At 42.4% G+C, this 24,974-nt stretch overlaps 1 protein-coding gene across 3 annotated transcripts in view; it reads right to left on the reverse strand.

The window, feature by feature from the left end:
• ITPR2 (inositol 1,4,5-trisphosphate receptor type 2) overlaps positions 1–24,974 on the reverse strand; it is a 352,852-nt gene that overhangs the window by 104,837 nt on the left and 223,041 nt on the right. For all 3 annotated transcript variants that reach the window (XM_054037167.1, XM_054037158.1, XM_054037175.1), the window contains 3 exons: positions 3,674–3,782; positions 1,286–1,473; positions 64–247 (listed from right to left, as the gene is read on the reverse strand). In XM_054037167.1, the coding sequence (XP_053893142.1) occupies positions 64–247; positions 1,286–1,473; positions 3,674–3,782 (481 nt within the window). The remainder of the gene's footprint in view (positions 1–63; positions 248–1,285; positions 1,474–3,673; positions 3,783–24,974) is intronic.

Genomic DNA, 24,974 nt, shown 5'->3' on the forward strand with positions numbered 1-24,974 from the left:
TAAACATGCTGTTCATATACAAAGCATTTCTTTTGCCTCTATTTTAGAGAAAATCCCCTTTACCTCTCTTTTTTGGAGCAGATATGGTTAGGTCACTATCATCATCCTTCTTCTTGCTACCCAAATCAATAGTGTTGACTGTCACTGTTGATCGTATTTCCTGCTGAGCAATTTTCATGCGGTCATGCAGAACTTTAAAGAATTTTTCTGACTTCTTTTGCTCGTTCAGTTGCTGGTAAGTGGAATACTGCAAGAAAAGGTATCCTTTAGATGTCAGTATTTTAAACAAGGAGAAATACACTGTTTTGGCAAAACTATTGATTTCTAGATTATCATTAAATGATCTACACTAACCAAAAACAAATACTGGGTACTGAGAACCTAATTCTTTTATAAATTAATATACAGAGGACGTCAAAATGTTTAAAATTTTGAAACTTCAATGACATTTTGAAATTTTGGAAAAACTGGGGGAAATTTCAATGCTATTTTGACCGTGTGTTGAGTAGGTTGCAATTTTTCACATTTCAAAATATTAAATTTTGAAAAGAGAAAGAAAGTGAAATTGTTTTGTGAAATTTCCCATTTTTCTAACAGTTCTAGTGACTTATTATTCCCATTTAATAATAAAACAATAATAATTATGTTTATGTGGCACTATAGCTTAAACTACACAATTTCTTTAAATTTTCCTTGTCAGATGCTACTTCTCAAACTCCAATCTACAGACTTTTTCAGAGGGACACTATTTTTCAGTGGGAAGCAGAATGGGTCAGCTCGCTAAGATGCATCATTCTTGCAGGACAAAAATTAGAATCCTTAAACTAAAAGTATTACCTATACATTACCTACAAAATGGAATACTGGTCTTCTGAAACCACTCACTTTTACATTAATTCTGTTTTTGAGGCTTTTGAGAAGTGTCCTTAAACTTTTTCAGAAAATAACTTAATTTTGCTGCTATTTTTGATTTGATGGTATGTTTTTATAAAACCACTGCAAAACTCTTAAATTCAGAAATACAAACATGAAGCAACATATGGCCATAAGGCAAAGAACAAGTTAAAAAAGTACTGTACTGCATACATAAAGATAGTTAAAAAGTGTTTTCCGCTATTAAGTCTACAGCATGAGATACTGCATTATTAGCAAAAGCATATTTGCATTTGTATTATAATGATACATTGTTTCATCAGAGAAACTTTTCACAAAAGTCACAGAAAAATTATTTTGATTTGTCTCCACACTACGTGCATTTCAAAAGCAATGAATGATAAGTAAATACCTGTGTTTGTGTATTTCCACCTTCAAGCAATGCAATACCAAGTAAGATGGCTTCTGAGAAAATTCTGTCATTTTTGGTGCTTACTATAACATCTATGACTAGTTCTGATGCACCTTCTTTATCCAGAAGGCACTGAATATCAGACATCAATATCCCAGACTTATCTGAATCTTGTCCTGAAAAGCCACCTGCAAATACAACAAATATATATCCTGTACATTCATATTCGTATTTGTGGTATACATGTTAAAATAAACTACCTCATAACTGATTTATCATTTATTTAAATTATAATTTTGAATAAATAATGACTTTAGTGCTGGGCCCCAAGAATAAAAAACATGAAATAACATACGATCAAAACCGTAGCAACACTGAGTAATTCCAACAACAAAGAAGATGGAGCCTCAGTGATTTGTTCACAGAAATGCATTTTTATTGCATTACTGCATATTTTAAAAGGTAAGCTGTGCGACTTTTGCTTCTTTATCAATCATCAACATGTGCTGAAAGGTTATTTTGATTTTTTTTTTTTTTTTTAAACTTAAGGCACAGTCTACACCCAGATTTTGTAGTGATAAAACTGTTTTGGTTAGTGGTGGAAATAGTTTTAAAAAAATACAACCTATCCCCCTCTCCCCCCATTTGGTCGCAATTATACTGGCATAAAGGTGCCTTACACAAGTACAGCTTATTCACCTTCCCTTATGGGGAAGCTACATAAGGTATTATACTGGTATAAACACCTATATGGTTATAACTGTATCTACACTAGGGCAATTGTACCATTTTAGCTACACTGCTACAGTAAAATGTTACAGCTTATGTGTAAACAAGGCATTAAAAAGATGAGGCCTGGTCTACGCTATGAAATTAGGTCGGTGTAAATACATCGTTCATGGGTGTGAAATATCCACACCCCCTGAGCGACACAGTTAAACTGACCTAACCCTTGGTATAGACAGCACTACTTCGATGAGAAAATTCTCCTGTCAACCTAGCTACTGATGGTCGTGGAGGGGGGAGTACCTACACTGATGGCAGAAGCCCTCCTGTCAATGTAGGTAGTGTCTCTACTGAAGTGCTACATCGCACAGCTCACTACAGCGTTTTAAGTGTAGATAAGCCTTCAGGAATGTCAAATTCTGTCTTCCCTGATTCTGCTGGAGGACCTTTGGGAGGTTTTAAGGATCTTTATTGTGAGCGCTGACACTAACCGTAGGGGCAATGGTATTTGATCTTGAACAAAAGGCTACCTTTGTTCAAAGTGTTAATTAATCACTTAAATTAAACAGGTCTTAATAAAAACAAAAGGTTTTAACCAATCTGGCTGAAAATCCCTTTCCCTCTCCATTGCTTAGCTCATGATGCCACCATTTCTGTAGTACTCCAATCATCCACAAGTCTTCCAGTCCTGAGAGGACCTGTGTTTATAATTTAAAAAGCAAGCAAAAAAACAAAACAAAAAAACCCTGCCCCTCCGCAACCACCCATATGACTATACAAGTGACATAATAGCATTATTATGAATGTGTCTATCCAGATGATCTCTCAGCAATACTAGCTACATTTTATGTTCTCCATTGGACCATATAAACTTCAGAACTCATCTATGTTGTAGCTAACCAGAATGCACACAATCACCACCATATCCACTAACAATTGAACTGTACAAACATACAGATGCACAATGTAAACGTACAGTGCCAGATTGTACTCTTGCACACATACAGTATATGTATGCAAGGGTCTGACAGAGCAGAATTTGGTCCACAGAGTCTTGACTGTAAATATTTCCATAGGGCCAACATCTTGACATTTATAGGAACATCTGGATCAGCACCTGGAAATGCGGCCCACAGAAGCAGGCACACATACAGTATATGCTGCAACAGTAGCATTAAGGTGCATCACGATCTGGCTCTACGCACAGTCCCCTCCCCATGCCCTGCTTAAATTACTACTGTCAACATCCAGACCTTCAAGATCATGCTCCTTGAAGACCCCTCAACTGCTTTGGTAGTGAAAGGTCTGTAAAGCCAAGAATCCTTTCCATGAGTTTTGAGGGACACCAGGACAGTGTGGAGAACTTCTGTGCTTTGCTCTGGCTACTGGCTGCAGATTTTCTGGCATACGCTTACACACAGCCAGTCTGAATTTGGATTGAGCTGTGTATTTATTTTTTATACTTTTGGACTGCCAAACACAAGCCAACTGTCTGACACAGGTGCATGCAATTTAACACAGTTTAGCGCTGCTCCTCTCCCAACAGGTCAATAGTTGTTTGAACTATTTACTGACTAAATCCCCTTAGCATTTACCATGCACCTGAGTAGAAAATAGGGTGACATATATTTTATTTTTCTTAAATGATTGCTGTTGATTTACCTCCCACTTGTGCAGTTTTGCTGTAGCTGCCGGACAGAGGCCCATTCATACCACTTCCATAGTCTCCTTTAAAGTAACGATTTAGAAGTATTTTCCTTAGAGTGTTGCCCTTTAGGAGAAGGATGAAAAATAGCATGAAACGTTACAGGAGCTGCCAATTTCTGCTTTCTGGAAAACAAGCTGTTTGCCACAGTAATATTCTACTAACTCAGTTTTAGATAAACAGCAAATATATAAATGGGGATGGTGGCTGAGAGAAGTATGGTTTTACCTAACAAATCTCATGGCAAATTTTCTAAGCTGCTTTTCAATACATTTATTTTTAAAAACTCAAAATAAATCAAGGGTTTTAAAAAATATTTTAATCATGGTCTTTAAGGCCTATATTTTTCACTTGGATCCATAAAGACAGATACGTGTTCTTCCTTTCTTTTTGTCCTACCTAGCATGGACTGTGCTGTCTCCTACCCCTCCGTGCTTGAGTCATCTTATATTACTCAGATTGTCTGACATTGTATATCCCAGCTGTATGAACTCATAGACTATTACCTAGAGCAGTTACCAAACTTTTTAATAAGGCAACCCGCCAACTACATTTGGTCTTGTTTTGCAACCCAACATTACATAGATGCACCCTCCACCCCAGCACCACAACCCTAATCCCGGTCCAGTGCAGAGGGGAGGCACTGGAATGGGGGAAGAGAATAAGAGAATGAACCCACCCTCGCAGTGACTGCTCCTGTCCCATTGAGCTGGGTCTGACTCCCCGCTCTGGGCATTGCCTGGAACACAGAGGCACAGTGCCACTCTGGTCTGGCCACCCCTCCATCATGACAGAGGGGTGACCGGGCCAAATTTGAATAAGTGGCATTGTGATCTGGTGCCTGATTGGGACACATGGTTTGGGAAACATTAAAGTAAGTAAAACAATATATTCATGTCTGCATATCGGTGATAACAGAATTTTCTAAAGCCTTCATGATCCCTCACTAACTTCAAGCACTGAGCAGCTGATCTTCCACACACCATCCATCCATCTCTTCGCTGTTTGTACCCTACTATAAATGACCCTTCACCATTCCTTTCAGAATAACGTTCTCAAAGTTATTTCCATCTCTACGCCTAATGCAACCAAGTATACATCTGTTGATTTCCGACATCAGGGTCTGCTTCTCTCCCATAATATTTCCAACATAGGCATTTGTCTTTTTTCAATCCAGGAGATACGCATGATTCTTTGCCAGCACCACATGTCAAAAGCTTCAATTTTTTTTCTTGTCAGCAGCATTAACTTCCTAGGATTCACATCCCCATAAAAAAATAGGTTTTTCACCAGTCACACCGTCAGACATTTTGAGATGCCATGGTTTTTCCCCCCAGTTTCTTCCTCTGCAACAGCTTTCTTGGCTGGATATATATGACCTCAGATAATTTAATTAATCTACTTCCTCCACAGCTTGTCCATTAATTGTGATACCTATTTGCATCATGTTTCTGTAGTCATGTCAATGTACAGACATTTTTTTTTCATCGCATTTAGGAATAGTCCATATTCCTCATTAACTGTTTTTACAAACTCCAGCATTTGTTGCATTGCTTTGGTGGTTGTAGCAAAGAGCATCAGGTCATCAGCATATCTGAGGTTAGCTAAGAGGTGTCTACCAATGGAGATCCCAGCTCCTTCCACTTTGTCAAAATCTCACAATAAATCCTGCATATAAGTAGGGTTACCATTCGTCCGGATTTACCCGGACATGTCCTCCTTTTTGTGCTAAAAATAGCGTCCGGGGGGGAATTTGTAAATCACTCAAAATGTCCGGGATTTCCCCCCTCCCCCGGCAGAGCAGAGTGAGCGGCTGGGAGGGCTGCAGGAAAGTCCCGGGCTGGACTTCGGAGCAGCTGTAGAGGAGCTCCTCCCCCCCTTCCTCCCTCCCTCCCTGCATTCTGAGCCGGCAGCTCCTCCCCGGCAGCCCCGCGCCAGCAGCACTGTGCAGGGCCAGGGACCGGGTTTTGTGTTGTGCTGGGGAGCGCAGCCACGCACAGAGCCCAACACCCTGTTCTGAGCAGCAGGGTAAGGGGGCCAGGGGGCAGGAGAAGGGGCAGGGAGGTTCTGGAGGGGGCAGTCAAGAAACAGGGGGGGGCTTTTTGGGGGGAGTGGAGAAAGTTTTGGGCAGTCAGGGTACAGGTAGGGGGTAGGGTCCTGGGGGGCAGTTGGTCTCAGGAGGGGACAGTTAGGGGATAAGGAACAGGGAGGGTTAGGTAGGGGGTGGGGTTCTGGAGGGCAATTAGGAGCAGGAGGTCCCAGGAGGGGGCAGTCAGGGGACAAGGAGCGGGGGGGTGGGGGGCTGGGAGTTCTGGGGGGGCTGTCAGGGGGCAGGAGTGGGGAGAGGGATCGGAGCAGTCAGGGGACAGGGAGCAGAGGGGTTTAGATGGGTTGGGAGTTCTGGGGGGGGCTGTCAGGGGGTGGGGAGTGGTTGGATGGGGCGTGGGAGTCCCAGGGGTCTGTCTGGGGGTGGGGGTGTGGATAAGGGTTGGGGCAGTCAGGGGACAAGAGGCAGGGAGGCTTAGATAGGGGGTGGAGTCCTGGGGGGCAGTTAGGGGCAGGGGTCCCAGGAGGGGGCAGTCAGGGGACAAGGAACGGGGGGAGGGGCAGGGGTGGGGCTCCTCCCGTCCTCTTTTTTGCTTGCTGAAATATGGTAACCCTAATATAAGTTAAAAAGCTGTGGAGACAAAATAAACCTATCTCACACACTGCACAATGGAAAGCCACTCACTATCGCAGACTTCTGTTCATGCAACTGCCTGTTGTTTTTGGTAGCTACTTGTGATGAGTTCAGTGAGAATCTCCATGTCTGCAAGTATCTTCCAAAGATGGCTGTGCTGAATGATATCAACAGCTTTTGAAAGTCAATGAAGCACAAGATCAATGGTTGAATGTACTCTCTGCATTCTTAGTGATGTAACAAATATTCATGATTTGGTCACATGTGCCTAAGCCTTCTCTAAAACCAACTTGTTTTGGTTGTAGTTCTGCTTCTATCCTTTGTTTCATATGATCCCGGATTAATGGAGAAGGTGTCTGAGCTGGCAATTAAATGATAAAGAATGAAGGAAGATGGCTTGGAGACAGAGGAATGCAGGAAAGAACATAAGGAACTGAACAGTGATTCAAAGGCAGACTAAATGAGACGAGTGACTATACAAGAGCAAAATGTATGGAACTTGAGAATTATAAAGAGAGTAATAATATAAAAACTATGTTCACTGTGGTCAGATATTTTACCACACGGTTTTCCCCCTCAAACAAACATAATAAAAGATCACGATGGCTAAGTCCTCATGGAGAGGGACGATAATAAACTCAGGTGGACAGACTACCGTGCCAATCTGTATGCCTCACCACAGCCACTCATAATAAAGGATGACAAAAAGAGTACAGAGCTAGAGTCATCAATCCTGTGTCCAAGGGTAGACAACGTGTCTGCAGAATTGTTAAAAGCAATTGGCTAACACAGTACTGATCTTACATGGAAAATTTGTAATGATGTATGAATGACTAGAAATTTATGGGAGGGCTTGAAGAAGAGAATTTTTCTGCCCTGACCAAAGAAGTGAGACATAACAGAGTGTAGTAACTATTACACCTATTATCCTGATATCATATGTTAGCAAAGGTCGGGTCTACATAATCCAGGATCACATAAAACAGGGGTTGGCAACATATGGCATGCGTGCCAAAGGCGGCACGCGAGCTGATTTACCATGGCACGCTGCTACTGGCCTGGGGTCCCTACTGCTGGATGGATGGAACCCCGGGCCGGCAGCGGGCTGAGCGGGGCCGGCAGATGGGACCCCAGACCGGCTGATGGGCTGAGCCACTCAGCCCGCTGCCGGCCTGGGGTCCCAGCTGCTGGCCCCGCTCAGCCCGCTGCCAGTCTGAGGTTCCATCCACCGGCCCCTGTAAATGTAAAATGTGTTACTAGCACGCAAAACCTTAAATTACTGCAAATAAATGAAGACTTGGCATACCACTTCTGAAAGGTTGCCAACCCCTGGCATAAAACAATGGATAGAGGCAGAACTACCTCCAGAAGAAGCTGGGAAACACCGTTCTCTAGAATATTCCTCCCCAGAGTTCTATGTTGTGAGTGTGAGATTGATATAAAACCTTTTTCATCATTTGTATTAACCAATTAGAGGAAGCTCATTGTATCTGAAGTATCAAAAAAGAGAGGTGTAACAAAGAACTAGATAATTAAGCTGTCACAAAAGTATTCCTGTACCTCCTTGTCCCTCCACTTCTAAATATAAAGCAATAATCAAGCATTATACTCTATTTCTTTCCTCCCATTTTGTATCACAAAATGTTCTACAAAACATGACATGAGGAATTAAAAATGGGGATGCAGGCATTGTCTTCGTCACTGCATTTCAGCAGGCATTTTCATCTTGCCTTCATCCTCCCAAAAAACACTTTCAGACAAAACTAAGCTTTTAATGAAACAGTAAAAAGAAGAACAGGAGTACTTGTGGCACCTTAGAGACTAACAAATTTATTAGAGCATAAGCTTTCGTGGACTACAGCCCACTTCTTCGGATGCATATAGAATGGAACATATAATGAAACAGTAGTTATTATGACAGGTGCTGATGTAATCCACGTTTGGTTTGGTTAACCAAGGAAGCAAGTCAGTGTTTCCAAGAACTGCCATACAAAGAGAGTCTATTCTCACTGCACACTATTAAATTTACAAATTCTTCTCCATGCCTTCTGGTGCAAACCAGTTTTTGAAAACCAGTGAAACAGGAAATGGCCTTCAGGACCTGCATAGCAATGGGACAGTAGACTTTCCAGTTGATAATACTCCTGTGATTACTCTGGTAGGCAGAAAGGGGGCAAGTGAATCTCACCAATATCTCCAGAATGGCTGGGAAGCCCCAACTCAATGTTTCTGTTATCTCAGCAATATTTCTAACAGTAATCACAGGACTCTGCAGGACTTCATTTCTATACACATCGCAGACACAATGGACTTGTTAGAACCAATCAAGTACCAACATTTAATATTCTATACATGTAGCCAGCCTACACAAAACAATAGCTATTTCCTAGTCCGTAGGGTCTGAATTTCTCATTTTATAAGCAAAGCTTTACACAGAGGTAGTAAAAAAAGTATCCTCTTTCATTCCGATTATCTTCAGCTACTCACAGACGCTCCAGGTTCCCATCTCCACAGACTGGGACTTGTTCCAGAATGGGCAATACATTTGAGAATGTTTAACGGCCATACAGTGGAAAAGGACAGTGTCAGGTCACTTGACTAACTACTTGTCTTGGGGCAACATCCTAGACAGCAACCCATACAATGGACTTACAACTAATAACGTGCCATGGTAAGTGAATCCAAAAGTCACAGTGCAGTCATGGGAAAGAATGCCAAAAGGCATTGATATATAGTTTTAAAAAAAAATGTCAAAAGTCATGTGTTTCATTATTCAATCAAAACATCCTCACTCTAAAACAAAAACTGTTTAAGCCCATGTAATAACATTTAACTAATAATTCAGAATGATTTACAACTGCAGTCCTATTGCTCAGGAGATAGCAACTGCTGCCTCTTCTTCATCCTCTCTTACCTGTCTTGTCCTCTACAAAGACAGCAGTAGAGCAATGCTATGGAGACACTTCTGAAAGCAGCTCTGCAGCGGTCACATTCTGGGGTGCAATCCAGACCAGTGAGGGGTTGTCACCCCCTGCCCTGTAACCTTGGGTGCCTCACAATGCTTTGCTGGTATAGCTCCCAACCTGGGCCACTCACATGCAGGTCACACCTTGCTTGTCTGTGTATAGTTACAGCCCTGGTCCAGCAGCTCTGACCTCCCGCAGCCAGTCAGCAACACTCCAGTCAGACTCTGGCTTCCACCAGCCTTAGTTACTACTTGAAGGGTGACCCCAATGCACCCCCAGTCCCAAATTTTTCCAAAATGTGTGTCCAGTCCTCTCGCGAGGGTTCAGATACTAAGATCCATTGACACTGTAAGGAGTCAATATTCAACAATTTGCTACTTTAAACTGAACTGTTTGGTAACTCCAGTTAAACAGCACTGAATTGGTTTATAATTAAGAGTAATACAATTTATTAACAAAAGAAGAGGATTTTAAGTGAATCCAAGTATAAGAGATAAAGCAAATAAAAGTGGAAAGACACACCTAGAAGTTTAAAACTTAATCTGGCAAGTTTCAGTTCAAAGTTTTGATAAAGATGGCCTTTCTCACCCCCAGTCTTCCAGCAAGATGGGGCCTGACCTTTGCTTGGTCAGGATCTCTCCCAGAGTTCCAAAGGTGCTGGTGCCTTTGTCATCTTAGTTGAAAGAGAGAGAATTTCTCTCTCTCTTTCTTTTCTATTCTAGTGAAACTTTGACATGGATTGTTCTGAGGGTTACCCTTCAACAGGGCCGGCTCCAGGCACCAGCCCACCAAACATGTGCTTGGGGCGGCACCTGGAGGGGGGCGGCGCGGCGGGGCGCTCCTGCCCGAGAGCGGGGCCGCGACTGGGCTCGCCACCCTCCCTGCGGCGCTCCGGCCACCGGGGGCTCTCCGCCCTGCTCCCGGCACTCTGGCCGCCGGGGAGAGTGGAGAGCCTCGGCCGGGCTCTCCGCCTTCCCCCCGGCGCTCTGGCTGCCGGGGAGAGCGACCCTCCTCCCGGCGCTCTGGCCGCCGGGAAGAGCGGGGAGCCTTGGCTGGGCTCTCCGCCCTCCTCCCGGCGTTCTGGCCGCCGGGGGCTCTCCGCCTTCCCCCCGGCGCTCTGGCCGCCGGGGAGAGCGGAGAGCCCGAGCCAGGCTCTCCGTCCTGCTCCCGGCGCTCTGGCCGCCGGGGAGAGCGGAGAGCCCGAGCCAGGCTCTCCGTCCTGCTCCCGGCGCTCCAGCCGGTCGGAGATTGCTCGGCACCCTCCCTAGGGTGGCAAAAAAGCCAGAGTCGGCCCTGCCCTTCAAAGTAATGTTTATTCAAGTAATAGAGGAGGCGACAGAGTCTGGTGATGAAGGAGGCTCCATGCTCTTTCTTTCCCCACTTGTGTTTGTTGAAATCCAAATTGTCCTGTTTCCTGCCATCTCCTGCCCATACTGTCTCAAGGACCCTTTTTACTACTTATACACAAATTGAGATAAACACATTCCTTTGTTTACAACAGATCTGTTTAACATCACCCCCGACATACCTGGTTCACACACACTTTAGTTAGAATTCCAGCATATATTCATAACTCTTAATACCCATTGCATACATACATCTTGCAAGAATATTAATGTTCAGTGAGTTATTAGTCTTCAGATGATACCTCACAAAGCATATCTTGTACGAAGATTATTACAACAGTGTGTATACAGGGGTACTTGGTGTCACAGTAACTCCAAGACTTCCCTCCCCCGCAAAATCACAGATATCACAGAATCCTGGACACCACTTCTTATGACAAACTACTAGCTTTAATTATTAGCGTCCCTGCTTTCTGGCGCTCTCTCGCTCCCTCTCTCTCAGACTCCCACAAAGCTCAGGCTTTGAGTTGGCAGCTCTCACGGTTCTCAAAATGTCAAAAGTCAAGGACATTTTTGTTTGAAAAGAAAGATGACCATGGAATCCCTCGTTTCCGTGACAGCTGTGACAAAAATGCAGCCTTGAGCTTGTCCCATATGATTGCAATCTTGAGATCTTCAGCCTCCACATGAGTTTCACCTACCTCATTTCTGACCTTTAACAATCACGTGACTCTCCCATGCCATCCATTCTGTTATGAAATAAGCTGCCAGTGTGAAGAGCAAGCACTGTTTCTCTGCAGTGTAGCAATATTGACTGGGCCTGGGGAACTCTGAGATATGCAAAATTCCAAGAACGCCCCTAAGCCCCCACAGCTTCATTCCATGGGGCACCATTTTAGAAATTGCTGAAAAGCCCCTGCTCCCAGCAAATGTGCTGCACACTATGGAATAGGTAACTGGACAATCCCAGGATGCACTGGGACAGCCCTGGTTGTATAGTGGGCTTTTGTAGACAGACTAAAATAGGTCAGTCAAAAACAGGGATGTCATGTGGATGCAGAAAGTTAAGGAAGCTAACGAGACAACCAACCATATTATGCAATCAATGTCCCTGTAACAGTTTCCTTGCTCAGTACCAAAGCAGACTGAAAACACACAATCACCAATGCAATTTAGATTAGCAGTCTGCAACAAACATTACCACAACTCCTAATATAGGCACACAGTCCAAAAACAGCAGATAGTGCAGCGATATCTTCACATTATTGTATTTCTTCACACTTTGGACCCAAATCCTGCCTAACTGATTCTCCCTCCTGCTGGTTACAATGGAATTTATTCTGTAGCTTTTATTAATACATGGAAGTGGTATATAAACAGAACTCAGCTGACTCCTCACTTCTTATGTAATGAATAGCTAAAATAGGCTGATCACAGCTTTGAAGAAACGCAATAAAACATAAGAGTCCTATTGTTATCCGTGAATGCCCCTGCATTGTCTCTAACAAAAGCTACTGAAGGGAAAAGGCATGAGGACACAAGACCGCAACAACAATTTACAAATATTTCTTTACTGGAGCTCTAAATAGCCACTGACTGATGGAAAAATATTTCCAAAAGGGAAAAATTGATTCAATAGAAGCAAGTAGGTACAAATTTTATTTTTCTCAGTCCATATTTCATTATGCTTCTCATTACTGTTGTAAAAGGGAATAGTTAACCCTGTAAGCCTAATTTTTTAATTGCTTTCCTACTAAAGTCTGGCTAAAACAAGATGGTTCAGTGAACCCTATACATATTCTGCCATTCCTTCACTGTAGTAATTGTAGGCAAGATGAGTGGCATAGCCTATTATTAAGGTTGCCCAACACCTCCCATTATAAGAAACAGTTTTCAATTGCTGATAGCTTTCCCCAACCATTCAATTTTCCATACTGGGTGTCTGCTGTAGGTGGAACGTTCTTTAGAAAACTTCAGCCAAAACACTCCAGTTGTGTCTGAGAACACAGATGTTTTATCCATGTTAAAAAGTTGTGGTGGCCTTTTCTTTGAGAAGCTCTAGAACAGGGATTTGAAATGTGTGTGTGTGTGTGGGGGGGGGGGACGGGACGGGGACAGGGACATGGCAGCAAAGAGGATGCTGTGCGTCAAAGAAGTGCCTTTTGCCTTCCCCATGAAAATCTGCCCACATTTGGTCAAGTTATAAACCTCTGGGCGGGGGGGGGGGGGGGGGGGGAGGAATCACAGTTCGCACATGCTCAGTAGAGACTTCTTAGATTTTAGTATTTAAATTCCCTAAAGATTCCATCCACACTGGGCATGTTCCAGCCCGAGGCTGAGCAGCACTTTCACTGCAATTGCAGAACTGGGCTTTTGCAGCTGTGCTGAGTCTGGGACTGGCACCTGAACTGGGAGCAGGAAAACTGTCTCTCCTGTGCTCTCAATGAAACTGCTCCCCCCTGCTGGGCCAGGGCTGTGCTGAGGAAGAAAATACCTGGTTTGAATGCAGAGTGGACAAGAGCTTGACTGGGAGAGGTGGAGGGGCAGAGGGAGTACATTAGAGCAGGAGCCTGGGAGGCATGATTCGGACTGGAGGCTGACAGAGGGGAGAGGGAAACTGGGACTAGCTGTTCTGCAGCGGGATTGGGACTGGCTGTAAAGGAGATTGGGACTGGGAGCTGGGGGAAGACTAGGACTTGCTGGGCTGGAAGCTGGAGAGGACAATGGTGTGGGGACTGGGCGTCACGGAGTCACACGCAGACCGAGACTGTATGAGGAGCTGGGGGGAGACTGGTACTGGAAGCCAATGCTGTGTGGGGAGGGGAGACAGATCTGATGAGGAGCTGAGGTAACGGGAAAAAACAGACTGGATGGGCAAATGGATTGGGACAAGGTGCCAGGAATGGGGAGGAGACACGGATTGGATGAGGAGCCCTGGAAGTAAGACTGGGAGTCAGTGGGGATGGGAAATGTTGAGCGGGGGGAATCAAACAAGGAGCTGGAGGGGGGAACTGGGACTGACAAGACTGGGCTTGGAATGAGAAGCTTGAGGAGTGGAAACCAGGACTGGCTAGTGAAGAAAATGGGACTGGGACAAGGAGTCAAGGATAGGGAAGAGGTTGGAAGGGATGGGGCAGAGCTGGGAGATGTTGGAAAGGAAAGGGCAGAAGGGGTCAAGCCTGTGGGCAATGGGCAGAAAAGACTATAGCACACTCCCCAAGATTCCTGAGTCCCATCATTCCTCTGCTGTCAGGAAATATCTGTGAACCCCCGATAAACTGTTCCATTCCCTTCTCATGTCCATCCATATATAGGATGGCAACCTACAACTACTCATTCAGTGTACAGGATGGTCCTGCTCTGGGGATGAATAAGGAATGAATAGTGAAAGAGGCTGTTGTCTGTTAGACCCTTGCAACACTTGTTCCAGAAATTGAAAGTTGTGTAGTGAATGAAGCAGAGGATTGCTGGAAGAGAAAGAATGGTCTCATGGCTATGTTGTTAAATAAGGTCATGAACATCTGGATTCTATCCCTGCCTCTGCCACAGGGCTCCCCTGTGATGCTGGGCAAGTCACCTAAACCACACTTTTCACATGCGATCACTAACTGCACATTCTGCATTTTCTGGATTCCTGACTTCAGACCCTGAGTCTTATTGCAGAAGTGCTGAGTGCTCTGTTCTTTGAACATATGAAGTGCTGTACATCACTAAGAACACTGAAAAAATCAGGTCCTAAGTGTCTCAAATTGGGCATCCAAATTGGGATACTTCTGACCTTAAATCTCTGTGCCTCAGTTCTCCATCTGTAAAATGAGGAGAATACCACATTTTCACCTCACTGGGGCGTTGAGAAAATTAATTAATATTTATAAAGCACTCAGATACCATAGTGACAAACACCATAGAAAAGCCCATGAGGAAATTAACAATTCTGTCTTCAGAGCAGGGTTTGAATAATTTGCAGTAAATAAGACCTGGGGCCACACACTGAACAATGAGGAGAAAGCAAAGTATTGAACAATTGCTCATTAAGTGAGCAGCGACCATCCTGTGCACTGAATGAGGCAGGGGTCCTGTGGAAAAAAATACTTCATCATGTAAGGATTCTAACAATGTTTTCACACAAGGGGGCCAAATTAAGTTTGCACAGGCAGCCTTAAATCTGGCATCTCCTAACTTTTGAGCGATTGATTTTGCAGCCTAAATGTTTTTAACCATAGTTTTTGTGTATGTAATAACAATAATATTTATATATATTTATCTTTCCCATTTCCCAACTTTTTCAAAGTTTTATAATTTTTCATTAAGATTCAACACTCCTGTGAGGTAGCTAAGCACAATTACCTTCCCATTTCAGATATGGGTAAAGGCACAAAGGTGTCCAATAACATACAAGTAAATGGCACAGCCATGAATAGAATCTTTAAGTCCTAACCCTGGTTCCCTGATCTCCGTCTGTAAAAACCAGTGGAAAAATTCTATCCTTGCTGTGTGATTCCAGCAAAACACAGATTCTGTTTTATAAACAAGATGTTTCCACTAGTAATAGACTTAGCGACACTGATACGTTTCCACTGATAATTAATGTATGATACCTGAAAGCTAACATTTGTGCACCTAGGCATTCATTCTCTATGGGGAGAGAGTGCTTTTAAAAATCAGATCATGTACATCTCAGGTCCAGTCCTGCCTCCATTAAAGCACGGGCGTTATGGCAATGACTTCAGTAGAAGGAGCAGGCCTGTACTTTGCTTTGGCAAAAGTTTACACATAACCATAAAAAGAACCTCCAAAATATGCACCAGAATTTATTAAACAGTTTCTCCTAGCATAGGAGAACTGGTGACCCACCCCTCTCAACTCTCTCTCATTAAGTAGGGATGCTCCATATTCTAAACATACTATTGTTTCAATTCTACAAAAATCTAGTATTAAATCCCACTTGTATTAATCCAATTTGCCTACATCAGAAATGTTAATAATTAAAGCTGAGGTTACAGCTATTGTAGGGATGAGTGAATCAGTTTAGGTAAAATAAGAATCCAGAAACATGCCCTACCCCTTCTTTCAAAACTCAACCTGAATTCAAACCAAATTGCTGTGGTTTAAAAAAGTAATAGTTAACATTTCCATTTTATTATTGATGTATTTGTTCTTTGATTTTATTTGCCTCTGCAGTTCTCGGTACCAGTTAAGAAGGGAAACAGAAGTGCCAAAATATTGCAAAAACAAATGCTGCTGCCTGGGTACATCTAGTCTAGATAGACTAGGGAGCACTAGATGTGTTGCATAAAAACTGGTTCTTGCCTGGTATTAAGCCCAATTTTGCAGACCCAAGCAGTTCAGGAAAGTGCCTGAACTCTTGGGGTATTTATACAAACTAAACTAGGTGACACAAAAATATTAATATTAAAAATAAACTAAATTATAAAAAGATGAATATGCCCAATATAAATATAGCAGCATAGAATATAAATTAGGGATAAGTGCACCTCAACATTGGGGCATTCAGATTTATTTGCACCCAGTGCTGCAAATGGATCATTCAAAATAATAGACTGACTTTGTAGAGTCTAGATTTTTACTATTAGTCCATCAAATGTTATTGTTAATCATCGTTGCACATCCATTTGCTTGCATGACTACATTTATTTCTCTGTGAAATCATAACCCTTGCATATATAAAATAGGTCAATTTTTACACCTACACAATTTTTAAATATTTGCCATTTAGACACTAAAAAATACCAGGATGTACTGTAATAAGTTCATATTTGATGTTCTCCCAAGTTTTTAAATCACTGACAGAAAGCCATCTGAGATCTGATCAAGATTTATTCAGAGACACATTTGTGTCTGTAGCATAATATACTGTAGAAACAGACTGGATCTGAAATGCATAATTTCTGAAGGCTAAAATCATCTAACTCGTACTGCAGGGGTTCAATTTTCGAAGTGATGCACAGGGAGTTTTCCACACAAATCCTATTATTTGTTAACAGGATTTGTGTGAGGAACTCACCATGCCCTGCTAGGAAAATTTACGCTTAAGTGCCCTGGCAATGTGAATGTTTACCAAAACACACACTTAATTTCCAGCTACATACTTATGAGCACTACTGTGCTTTGACATTTAAGGATAAAATTAGATAGGTAGCTTGGAAAAAATAACAGGAGTAGCTAAAAAGTGTTTTCATCACATTATTCTGTTTCAGTATATTGCTATTCGTTGAACTTCAATGCTAAAGTACTATAGATATTGGATCTATTAGATAATGGATGCTTAGCAGTGGGAGCTTCACAAGGCAGACAGTACTTATTGTTTACCCTTCTTTGAATCAGATACATTATGATCTCCACCTGCTGATACTAATTGATTCAGAGGGCATCTTTGTGTGTCAATTTCACCCACTCACTAGCTCCACTGAGTTATATAACACCTCAGTTCCAATTTGCAGGAGTTGGTACAAACTTTCATCAGGATTGGTTTTCATGGGTTCTATTCCCCAAATTCCCCAAATTTCATTCATTCCGAGAAAACTGCAAGTTTTGGTAACCCAGGCTTGCTTTTTCAAAGCACAGGCTCATTAACCCTCGCAAATGTTTCAGTGAACCTAGCACAAGCACTGGCTTTGTTCAGTAATTAAATACTAAATTTTTTCCTACTTTGGGGTTTCATTATGGGAGATTCATTCAGTTCTAATGGTTAATAGTTTCCCAAATATTTACAGAGGTACCTGGTTAATGACGGTTATTTCAACTAGAGCAGCTCTATGCCATTTACAATGAGATACTAACTGGAGGACTAACCATCAAAAGTTCACTACGCTGCAAAAGAATCTATTGGATAGACATTTGTTCTTAAGTCAGCACTGAGACCTTAAAGACATCTGTTTTTCTGTTAGTGAGTCTCCTTCCTACACATCACAAACCATTTTAAAAATATGTATATATGCAAATAGTCACAAAGCTCCTGTCCACACTACAGTTTTTAGATCCTGGCTACATTTTTCAAAAGGACCAGATTTTCAAATGTTTTTAAGTGTCCAAAGATGCAGACAGATGCTTACTGGGATTTTCAGAAAGGTCTATATCCCTAAATCCCACTGAAATCAAGCCACTTCCAAAAAGCCTTTTAGAGGCCTATCTACATCTTTAGGCATGTAAATGCTTTTAAAAGTCTGGTCCTAAGTGACTTAGAAGCATAAGTCCCCATTTATTTGAGTGCCTGAAGGACATGCACACAGAGCAATGCCAACAGAATGTACAGAAATGCACTCCGGGATGTTCTCAGATTACTAAAAGGGAGGATAACTGGCCAGAACCAGTTACATAAACATATTTAGAAGCTCCTGTCCATCCACACTATAAAAATAACTGTGTTGAAATGGTTAAAGGAAGCAAACTCATGCCAGTCTAGGCTTCTGGCTGGGATGGAACACCATAAATTGCCAGGGTTACTAACAGAATTCCAACCACATGGTATGTGTGCACATACCATGCTCAGAGCCAACCACGGTGGGTTAAAAATTGTAGTGTGGACAGAGCCTCAGAGCAATGCAGTACGCTGTAGGTAACGGATATTACGCTGCAGTACACTGCAGATACAGACACAATCTCACTGCCACTTCACTCCCTCTGCACTGCGCAGGCAGCACAAAGGAACCAGAGACTCATTAACTTACTACCAGGGGATAGGCAATTCCCCCCTGGAGTACAGCCAGCACCTATGCTGACCTCACTGCAGCCCTGAGCACAGGAAGCATATCTGGGTCAGAGAGGGGTGGGGAAGTAGGAGTGGCTAGACTGCAATGTGCTCACTGCTCTAACCTGCAGTTGGGGCTGGAGGCAGGCAGAGAATCAGGGAGCTGTACCGAGCTTCCAGATGGATACACCTCACTGTACCCGGCATAAGCTGGATACAGCACTAAATCTGGCCCATGGTCTTTAATAACTGTCATAGGTGTCAACTATGAGTTAAGACATTTAGAATTAGTGTCCTTGATGAAGCAATGGTAGTTTGAACTTTCCTCCTGTAGTGCGCTTGGGTATGCATTATTGCCAGCTCTCAATTCTATTGCGAGTCTTGCAATATTTGGTGTTTTGCTTAAAGTCCCAGCTTCTGGAGTTACGTGATTACATGAAAATCTCAGCTCTTACAACATGAAAAATAACATCAAAGTTTCTAGCGCTCGTGGTTGCAGAAAAAAGCTTGAAAATATTAACCCTATGTGCTCAAAAACAAGGCGGCAAATAAAGAGAACTCAAAATGTATTCTTAAAAATCTCACTATTTTTAAGTCAATCTCGTGACTTTTGGCGCCTGACGCATTATTTTGAATGCTGGAGATAGGCAATACTGAATATGAATTCAGGAACGTCCTGGATGAGTTATGTTGATCCTGTGCACTGCGAGAGGCTTGGATCCTCACTGGTGCATGACCTGGTCAGCAATCTGGCTCTGGTTCAAATCTTGGTACTGTATATGGACAGAAGGACACGTGGCGGCAGTTTCAAAGGCAGCAAAGCACCACTTCTCCTGCTCCAGAAGCAGTTCAGTAAATCATCACAGAGCCAACGATGGGGCCCAAACAACTGAGATTTAATGACATCCTAGAATTATGGGGTAAGACCATCCCATCAAGACCTAAAAGGTGGGGGGCCTTTTAGAAAGTGAGTATGAGACATCAGGAAAAGGAAGGAATTTAAACAAATTCACAGTTAACTTCCTTTTTGAGGTCTGGCCCCCTTTAGTTTCATGGCAGCTTGATGGGCTGCCATTTGGGAGACTAAGGTTAGGAAATACGGGAAATACAAATTGCCATGGCTGCCCTCCAGGAGTGGGGGGCTGGTTGCTCTTCTAGAACCAGATGCTGTGAGATGCTGAAGTACCTCAACTTCCACTAAAATCAATGGTGGTAGAGCACTAGCAGGAGGCAATCTGAATGCCTTGGGATGTGACTTGACTTTTGCATTTGATTCACAAAGCTGCAATGATTTGGCATCGGTGCCTTCATTTCCTAGCACAGCAAAGGGCGCATGGTAACAGTGCTTCACATTCAAATGATGTAACATTTAGATTAAAGGCATTGTTACTAGCAAAAGTTCTTCATTGTGAGATCTTTGTGAAGCAGTTTTCATCCTCTGTTTCTAAGTTAGATTCCGATATTAGCTTCCTACTCTTGGATTCTAGCATTTCATCATTTTAAACAAATAAACCTAATAAAGTCTTTTGAAGTGTGTCATGGAAATAATTCTGACTCTCTGTGGCATAAATCCACAGCAGGTTTCATAAACCTTTTTATTAACTGGAGCTGTAGAATGAAACTGAGACATTTAACAAACATTTTGTTTTTAATATTATTCAGAGGTATATTGGCTGTCACACGAAGACTCAATAGTCTCTTAGATGTTGGGGTATTTCAGGAACAACAGCCATTTCTAAATGCCAGCTTTCATAGGCCGAGGAAAATCAGCCACTGAAGTTTACTAGCTTGAACTAAAGAAATCAATGTCATTACCCCAAGAATTTGTTTTAAAATGTGGTTGAAATTAAACCAGCAGTTTTAAATGAGGGGTGTGGGGGGAGACGAGAGATACATTTTCATCTGGCTGTATTAGCTTTTTGTATTCCCACAGCTAAAAGACAGATTCATGTTTATATAAAATTTAATATGCAAGCTGTTAGCCCATAATACTAAGCTCTCTCTTTTAGCATTTAATATTTGTTAAAACTGCTGAGTTATTTATGACAGAAATCAGACTGCTGCACGTGTATGGGAGCTGTTCTACCAGAACACATTTTAATACACATTTGTTATGGAGCTGTTACTATTCAATACACAAATTCTTGCTGATTCCAAAGAGACATTGTACATTAGGATTGTTTCAGCGTATAGCCAAGAAACTGCACACCATTATAGCCTTCTATGGAGTCGTTTAACACCGTACACATCAACCCAAGTGTTGGGAGAATCCAGACCTGGAGACCCTATAATGTGACATTGCCTACAATGTTGCAAGGGTACTGACATCACCACTTATGACATCACTGTGATAAATGCCACAAGAGCGACTGAAAACCCAAGATGAACCTTCCAGTTCAGCTAACTGTTGAGACATATATTACCTACAGTTCATTCAGTCAATGCTTTGGGAGAATACTAACCAACATCCAACTAAAGTCTGTTAGGCTCCATAACCTATATACCTATTCTTATTACAATATACTAACAAAACCTGTTAGCCTTAATATAGCCTCTCATCAATACATAGTAAGAACACTGCTGTGGAAGACCTTGTCAGAGCTTTCATGAGGATGGAGAATACCACCAAAAAAATTCTAATTCTATGCTCTAAATCAGTGACCTGGAATAGGGTGTGGAGTCGTAGTCACCCCATCTTAAAAATGATATTACAGAATCTGAGGGGGTTCTGAGAGGTAATGAGAATGATTAATGATATGGAACATTTCTCACACAAAGAAAAATGGAAAATACTAGGTTATTTACCTTTGAAAGGAGACCAGTGAGGGGGACATGGTTGAAGTATATAAAATAATGGTTTAGAGAAGCTAGATCAGAACTTCCATTCTCTCTCTCTCTGATAATACAAGAAGAAGGGGTCACTTTCAATGAAACTGAAAGATAGGAAATTCAAAAGAGAAAAAAAGAGAAATACTCTTCCACACAAAACAGAATTCGACTGGGTAATTCATTGCCACAGGAAGTTTCTGAGGCCAAGAATTTAGCAAGATTCAAAGAGAGATTGGACAATATCCAGAGTTATATTAGTTAATATATTAACAAAAAGGAGGTTTTCACTCCCTTCCAACACTCTTGTTATATCATGTCTATGTGTGTGGTATTAGATCCAAAGGACTTATACACAGTACAGTACAATTCAGTAACAATAAAAGTTTTTTTTTAAACTTACTGTGCCAAGGTGTTCAGAACAGAGAATCATGATAATGTACCACATCTGCTGCAACACGTAGGCACAACAATATCAGAAAAAGAATAACTGCTACACATAAGCAAAACAGATTATTTTAATGAGCTAACAAAACAAAACCCCATAGCGTCCATCTTTGCTTTCATTATTACTTAGTTAAGTACTGGTGAGTAAATACAGGACAGCGGTACTCAATCGTTCAGCTTTGGAGCCACATGCAGCTTTTCACAACCCAGCATTTGTGGGTTTGAGTGAGACATCTTATGACGTCCCCACAATAATACATAGCAATTGGAAACAAAAGTACCCAGATACCCACACTCAACTTTTCACCCAAGTAAGTCTCTAAGCTTGTCAGACATTTCATTTCCCTGGTTTCTTCCACCTACTACAGCTGATTTCTCTCTGCTGGTACAAGTAAGTCCAAAATACATAGTCCCCTCAGACATTGAAACACACTGAAAAATGTCTTTGAATGGAAGAGACAGACACAGCATCAGACTTTTCAATACTGGTGACAGATTATGAATGCCGGGCCTCTTATTCAGTCCTAAATAACACTGTCCAGACTGTCACCTTTATTTAGTTCTTTTGATTAATTACAACTGTGTAATGACTTTGTTATGCACATTTGTTTCCTATGCATGTTAAACTCTTTTCTGTCTCTCCATGAGTCCATTTGATGATGAAGTGGCTTTTTGACTGCTAAAGGTTGAATGTCACTTATCCAGACGCTTTTGCCTACATACTTAATGTCCTTCTCCCGACATAAGGTGCTATACATGAAAGTATTAACATTCTTGCTGTTATATCCAAAGCTGCCAAGTTCTAGCCAGACAACAGACAGATTTATAAGAAGGTGCAGGAGGGACATCGTACAAGACTGGATGGGGATTTGGATTGTATTTCTCCTGCTTTGTTTTCTTCCAAATTTTTTCCCTTGCCCCTCCTGAACCTACCCATCTTCTGCTGTTCTTCACCTCCCTCTAGTTGTACTTACGTAGGCAGACCGCATGCCTGCAACCTGATGACCAACTACACTCTCTTAGTAAATCCAGTCATCCTCACTCTCTATCCTGACACAGCTGGAGGGGAGTGGAGCTCCAGTTAGAGGAGTGTTTGTATTTTAAACGGAGCATGGAACATTCCCCTCTGCGCACTCAGCTCCCCACCCTGAATGCATATTTCAGAAACGAGGGAGTGAGAGGACTGGACTGACAGAGCAGTCCAGAGTAGACTGAAAAGATGGGTGGAGGGTAGTGGACTGGCTGGAGATTAGAGAAGATTGACAGCGTAGAAAAGTTGGCATTCCAATTTTATGCAGCCTTGTATACCACAGATGAGCACTACTGACACCAGGCAAAAGGCTCACACTGATCAGAATGGGAACAGAGTTTCACTGACACATGGCTCTCTTGCCAATCATAGAATATCAGGGTTGGAAAGGACCTCAGGAGGTCATCTAGTCCCACCCCCTGCTCAAAGCAGGACCAATGCCCAGACAGATTTTTTTTTCCCCAGTTCCCTAAATGACCCCCTCAAGGATTGAACTCACAACCCTGGGTTTAGCAGGCCAATGCTCAAACCACTGAGCTATCCCTCCCCAACAATGATTGGGAGGGAAATACAAGACATGCATGTAGGTAATACTCTGAGGTCCTTCAACTTCCAGTGAAGTCAATGAGAACTGGGGACACTCCACACCTCATAGGATCTGGCCCCAAATGGGGTGCTGTTGTTTTAAAGTTCACTTCAGAATGGCTATAAGGTTCTTTAATGGCACACCAGCAGCTTTACGTTTGAACTTCCTTGCTGCAAAACTCCTAACAATATTTGCAGCACAGTTTTGTGTTTAATTTGAACGGGTCTGGGCAACAGATGTATTTACAATGGCAGAGGCTTTGCATGTTACATTTGCTAGCAAAACGCAGAGGCTCAAGCTGCTAATTAAATATGAAATTATATGCGTTAATTTGGAACTAGTTCCTTGTTAAAATTGCCTGATGTTTAAAGGCACAATAAATTGAGTCAGTATCCGGGAATGTGTGTGCCTTGACCTGTGTGGGAAGGCAGACTAGAGTACCACGTATAGGCTAGACAGTTACCATGGATACCTCGCTAGTTGAGGTGTATAAGCTAAATATTATAAACAACTTTGTGGCATTAGAATACTAGCCTCCTCAAAAATGTTGCAAAACGAACGATGAATCTGGAGAGAACGCCTGTGATTTGTTTTCTGACACGTGAATAAGAATTTCATACTGTAGGCAAAATACAAAAGCAGATTGATGAGAAAAAATTGTCAGTTCCTGCAGGCCTTATTTTAGGCATATTCCTGAGAGGTGCAAGTATTCTTCGCTCCTACTGCAGCCAAGGGAGTTGCAGGTGTGCAGCTTCTCTCAAGATACAGCCCTCGTGTCCTACTTAACTGACAGTTTTGCCTAAGTGAAGGCTAAAGGATTTTGGCCAATCCAGCATAAGCAGCAAAAGATGCAGCCAAAGTTTAAATAACGCTTCCATCAAGGAGTAGGAAAAACAAAACAAACAAACAAAAACTTTCCTTAGGGACAGGCTTTCCCCTGTGCTTGCACCTTTCTCTGAAGCAATTGGTGCTGGTCACTATCAGAGACAAGATACTGGACTCGCTGGGCCTTGGGTCTGAGTCAGTCTCATCATTCCTATGTTCCCACATAAGTCTCCTTTACCAAGTAGTCACACAAAAGAATAGTCTTTTTAGTGGATTGATACACCCAGACAGTACTGTACTGTCTAATGTGGAAACTTCAGTTTCGAGTTCTTCTCAAACTAATTTCCATTACGGTAGTACAAAAAGGTGATCACACCTGCCACCACTCCCTTTCTTCCTATAAAAACCCAGCACAATATGTCATTTTGCTATATTAGAAGCCAATCATTTTACATTAAATCATATACATATATTAAAAACACACAATAGCCCTAGATCTCACCAAGCATCTAGGTTCCCTTTTTATTACATACAGGAAAGGACACCAAAATTTCCTGCTGCGTCGGCCAGGCTGCATAATGTTTTGGGCAACCTCTGACCCAGATTCATGGGAGGACATCAATTTGTCAGCTGGAGAAAGAGCCAGACTAAGCTGTCTTCTGTGGAGTTGGTCAAAATTTTTCAGACAAGAAACTGCTACTTACTGTAACTGTGGTCCTTCAAGATATGATGCAGCCACGTATTCCACTTAGGTGGGTGCATGCCCAGTACACCAGAGCCGGAGAACTTTGCCTATCAGTACCTGGGGGGGGGTGAGGGGGCACATTCGTGCCTCATGCCCTGT

This window comes from Malaclemys terrapin, chromosome 1, assembly GCF_027887155.1.
Source record: "Malaclemys terrapin pileata isolate rMalTer1 chromosome 1, rMalTer1.hap1, whole genome shotgun sequence".
Classification (NCBI taxonomy): domain Eukaryota; kingdom Metazoa; phylum Chordata; order Testudines; family Emydidae; genus Malaclemys; species Malaclemys terrapin.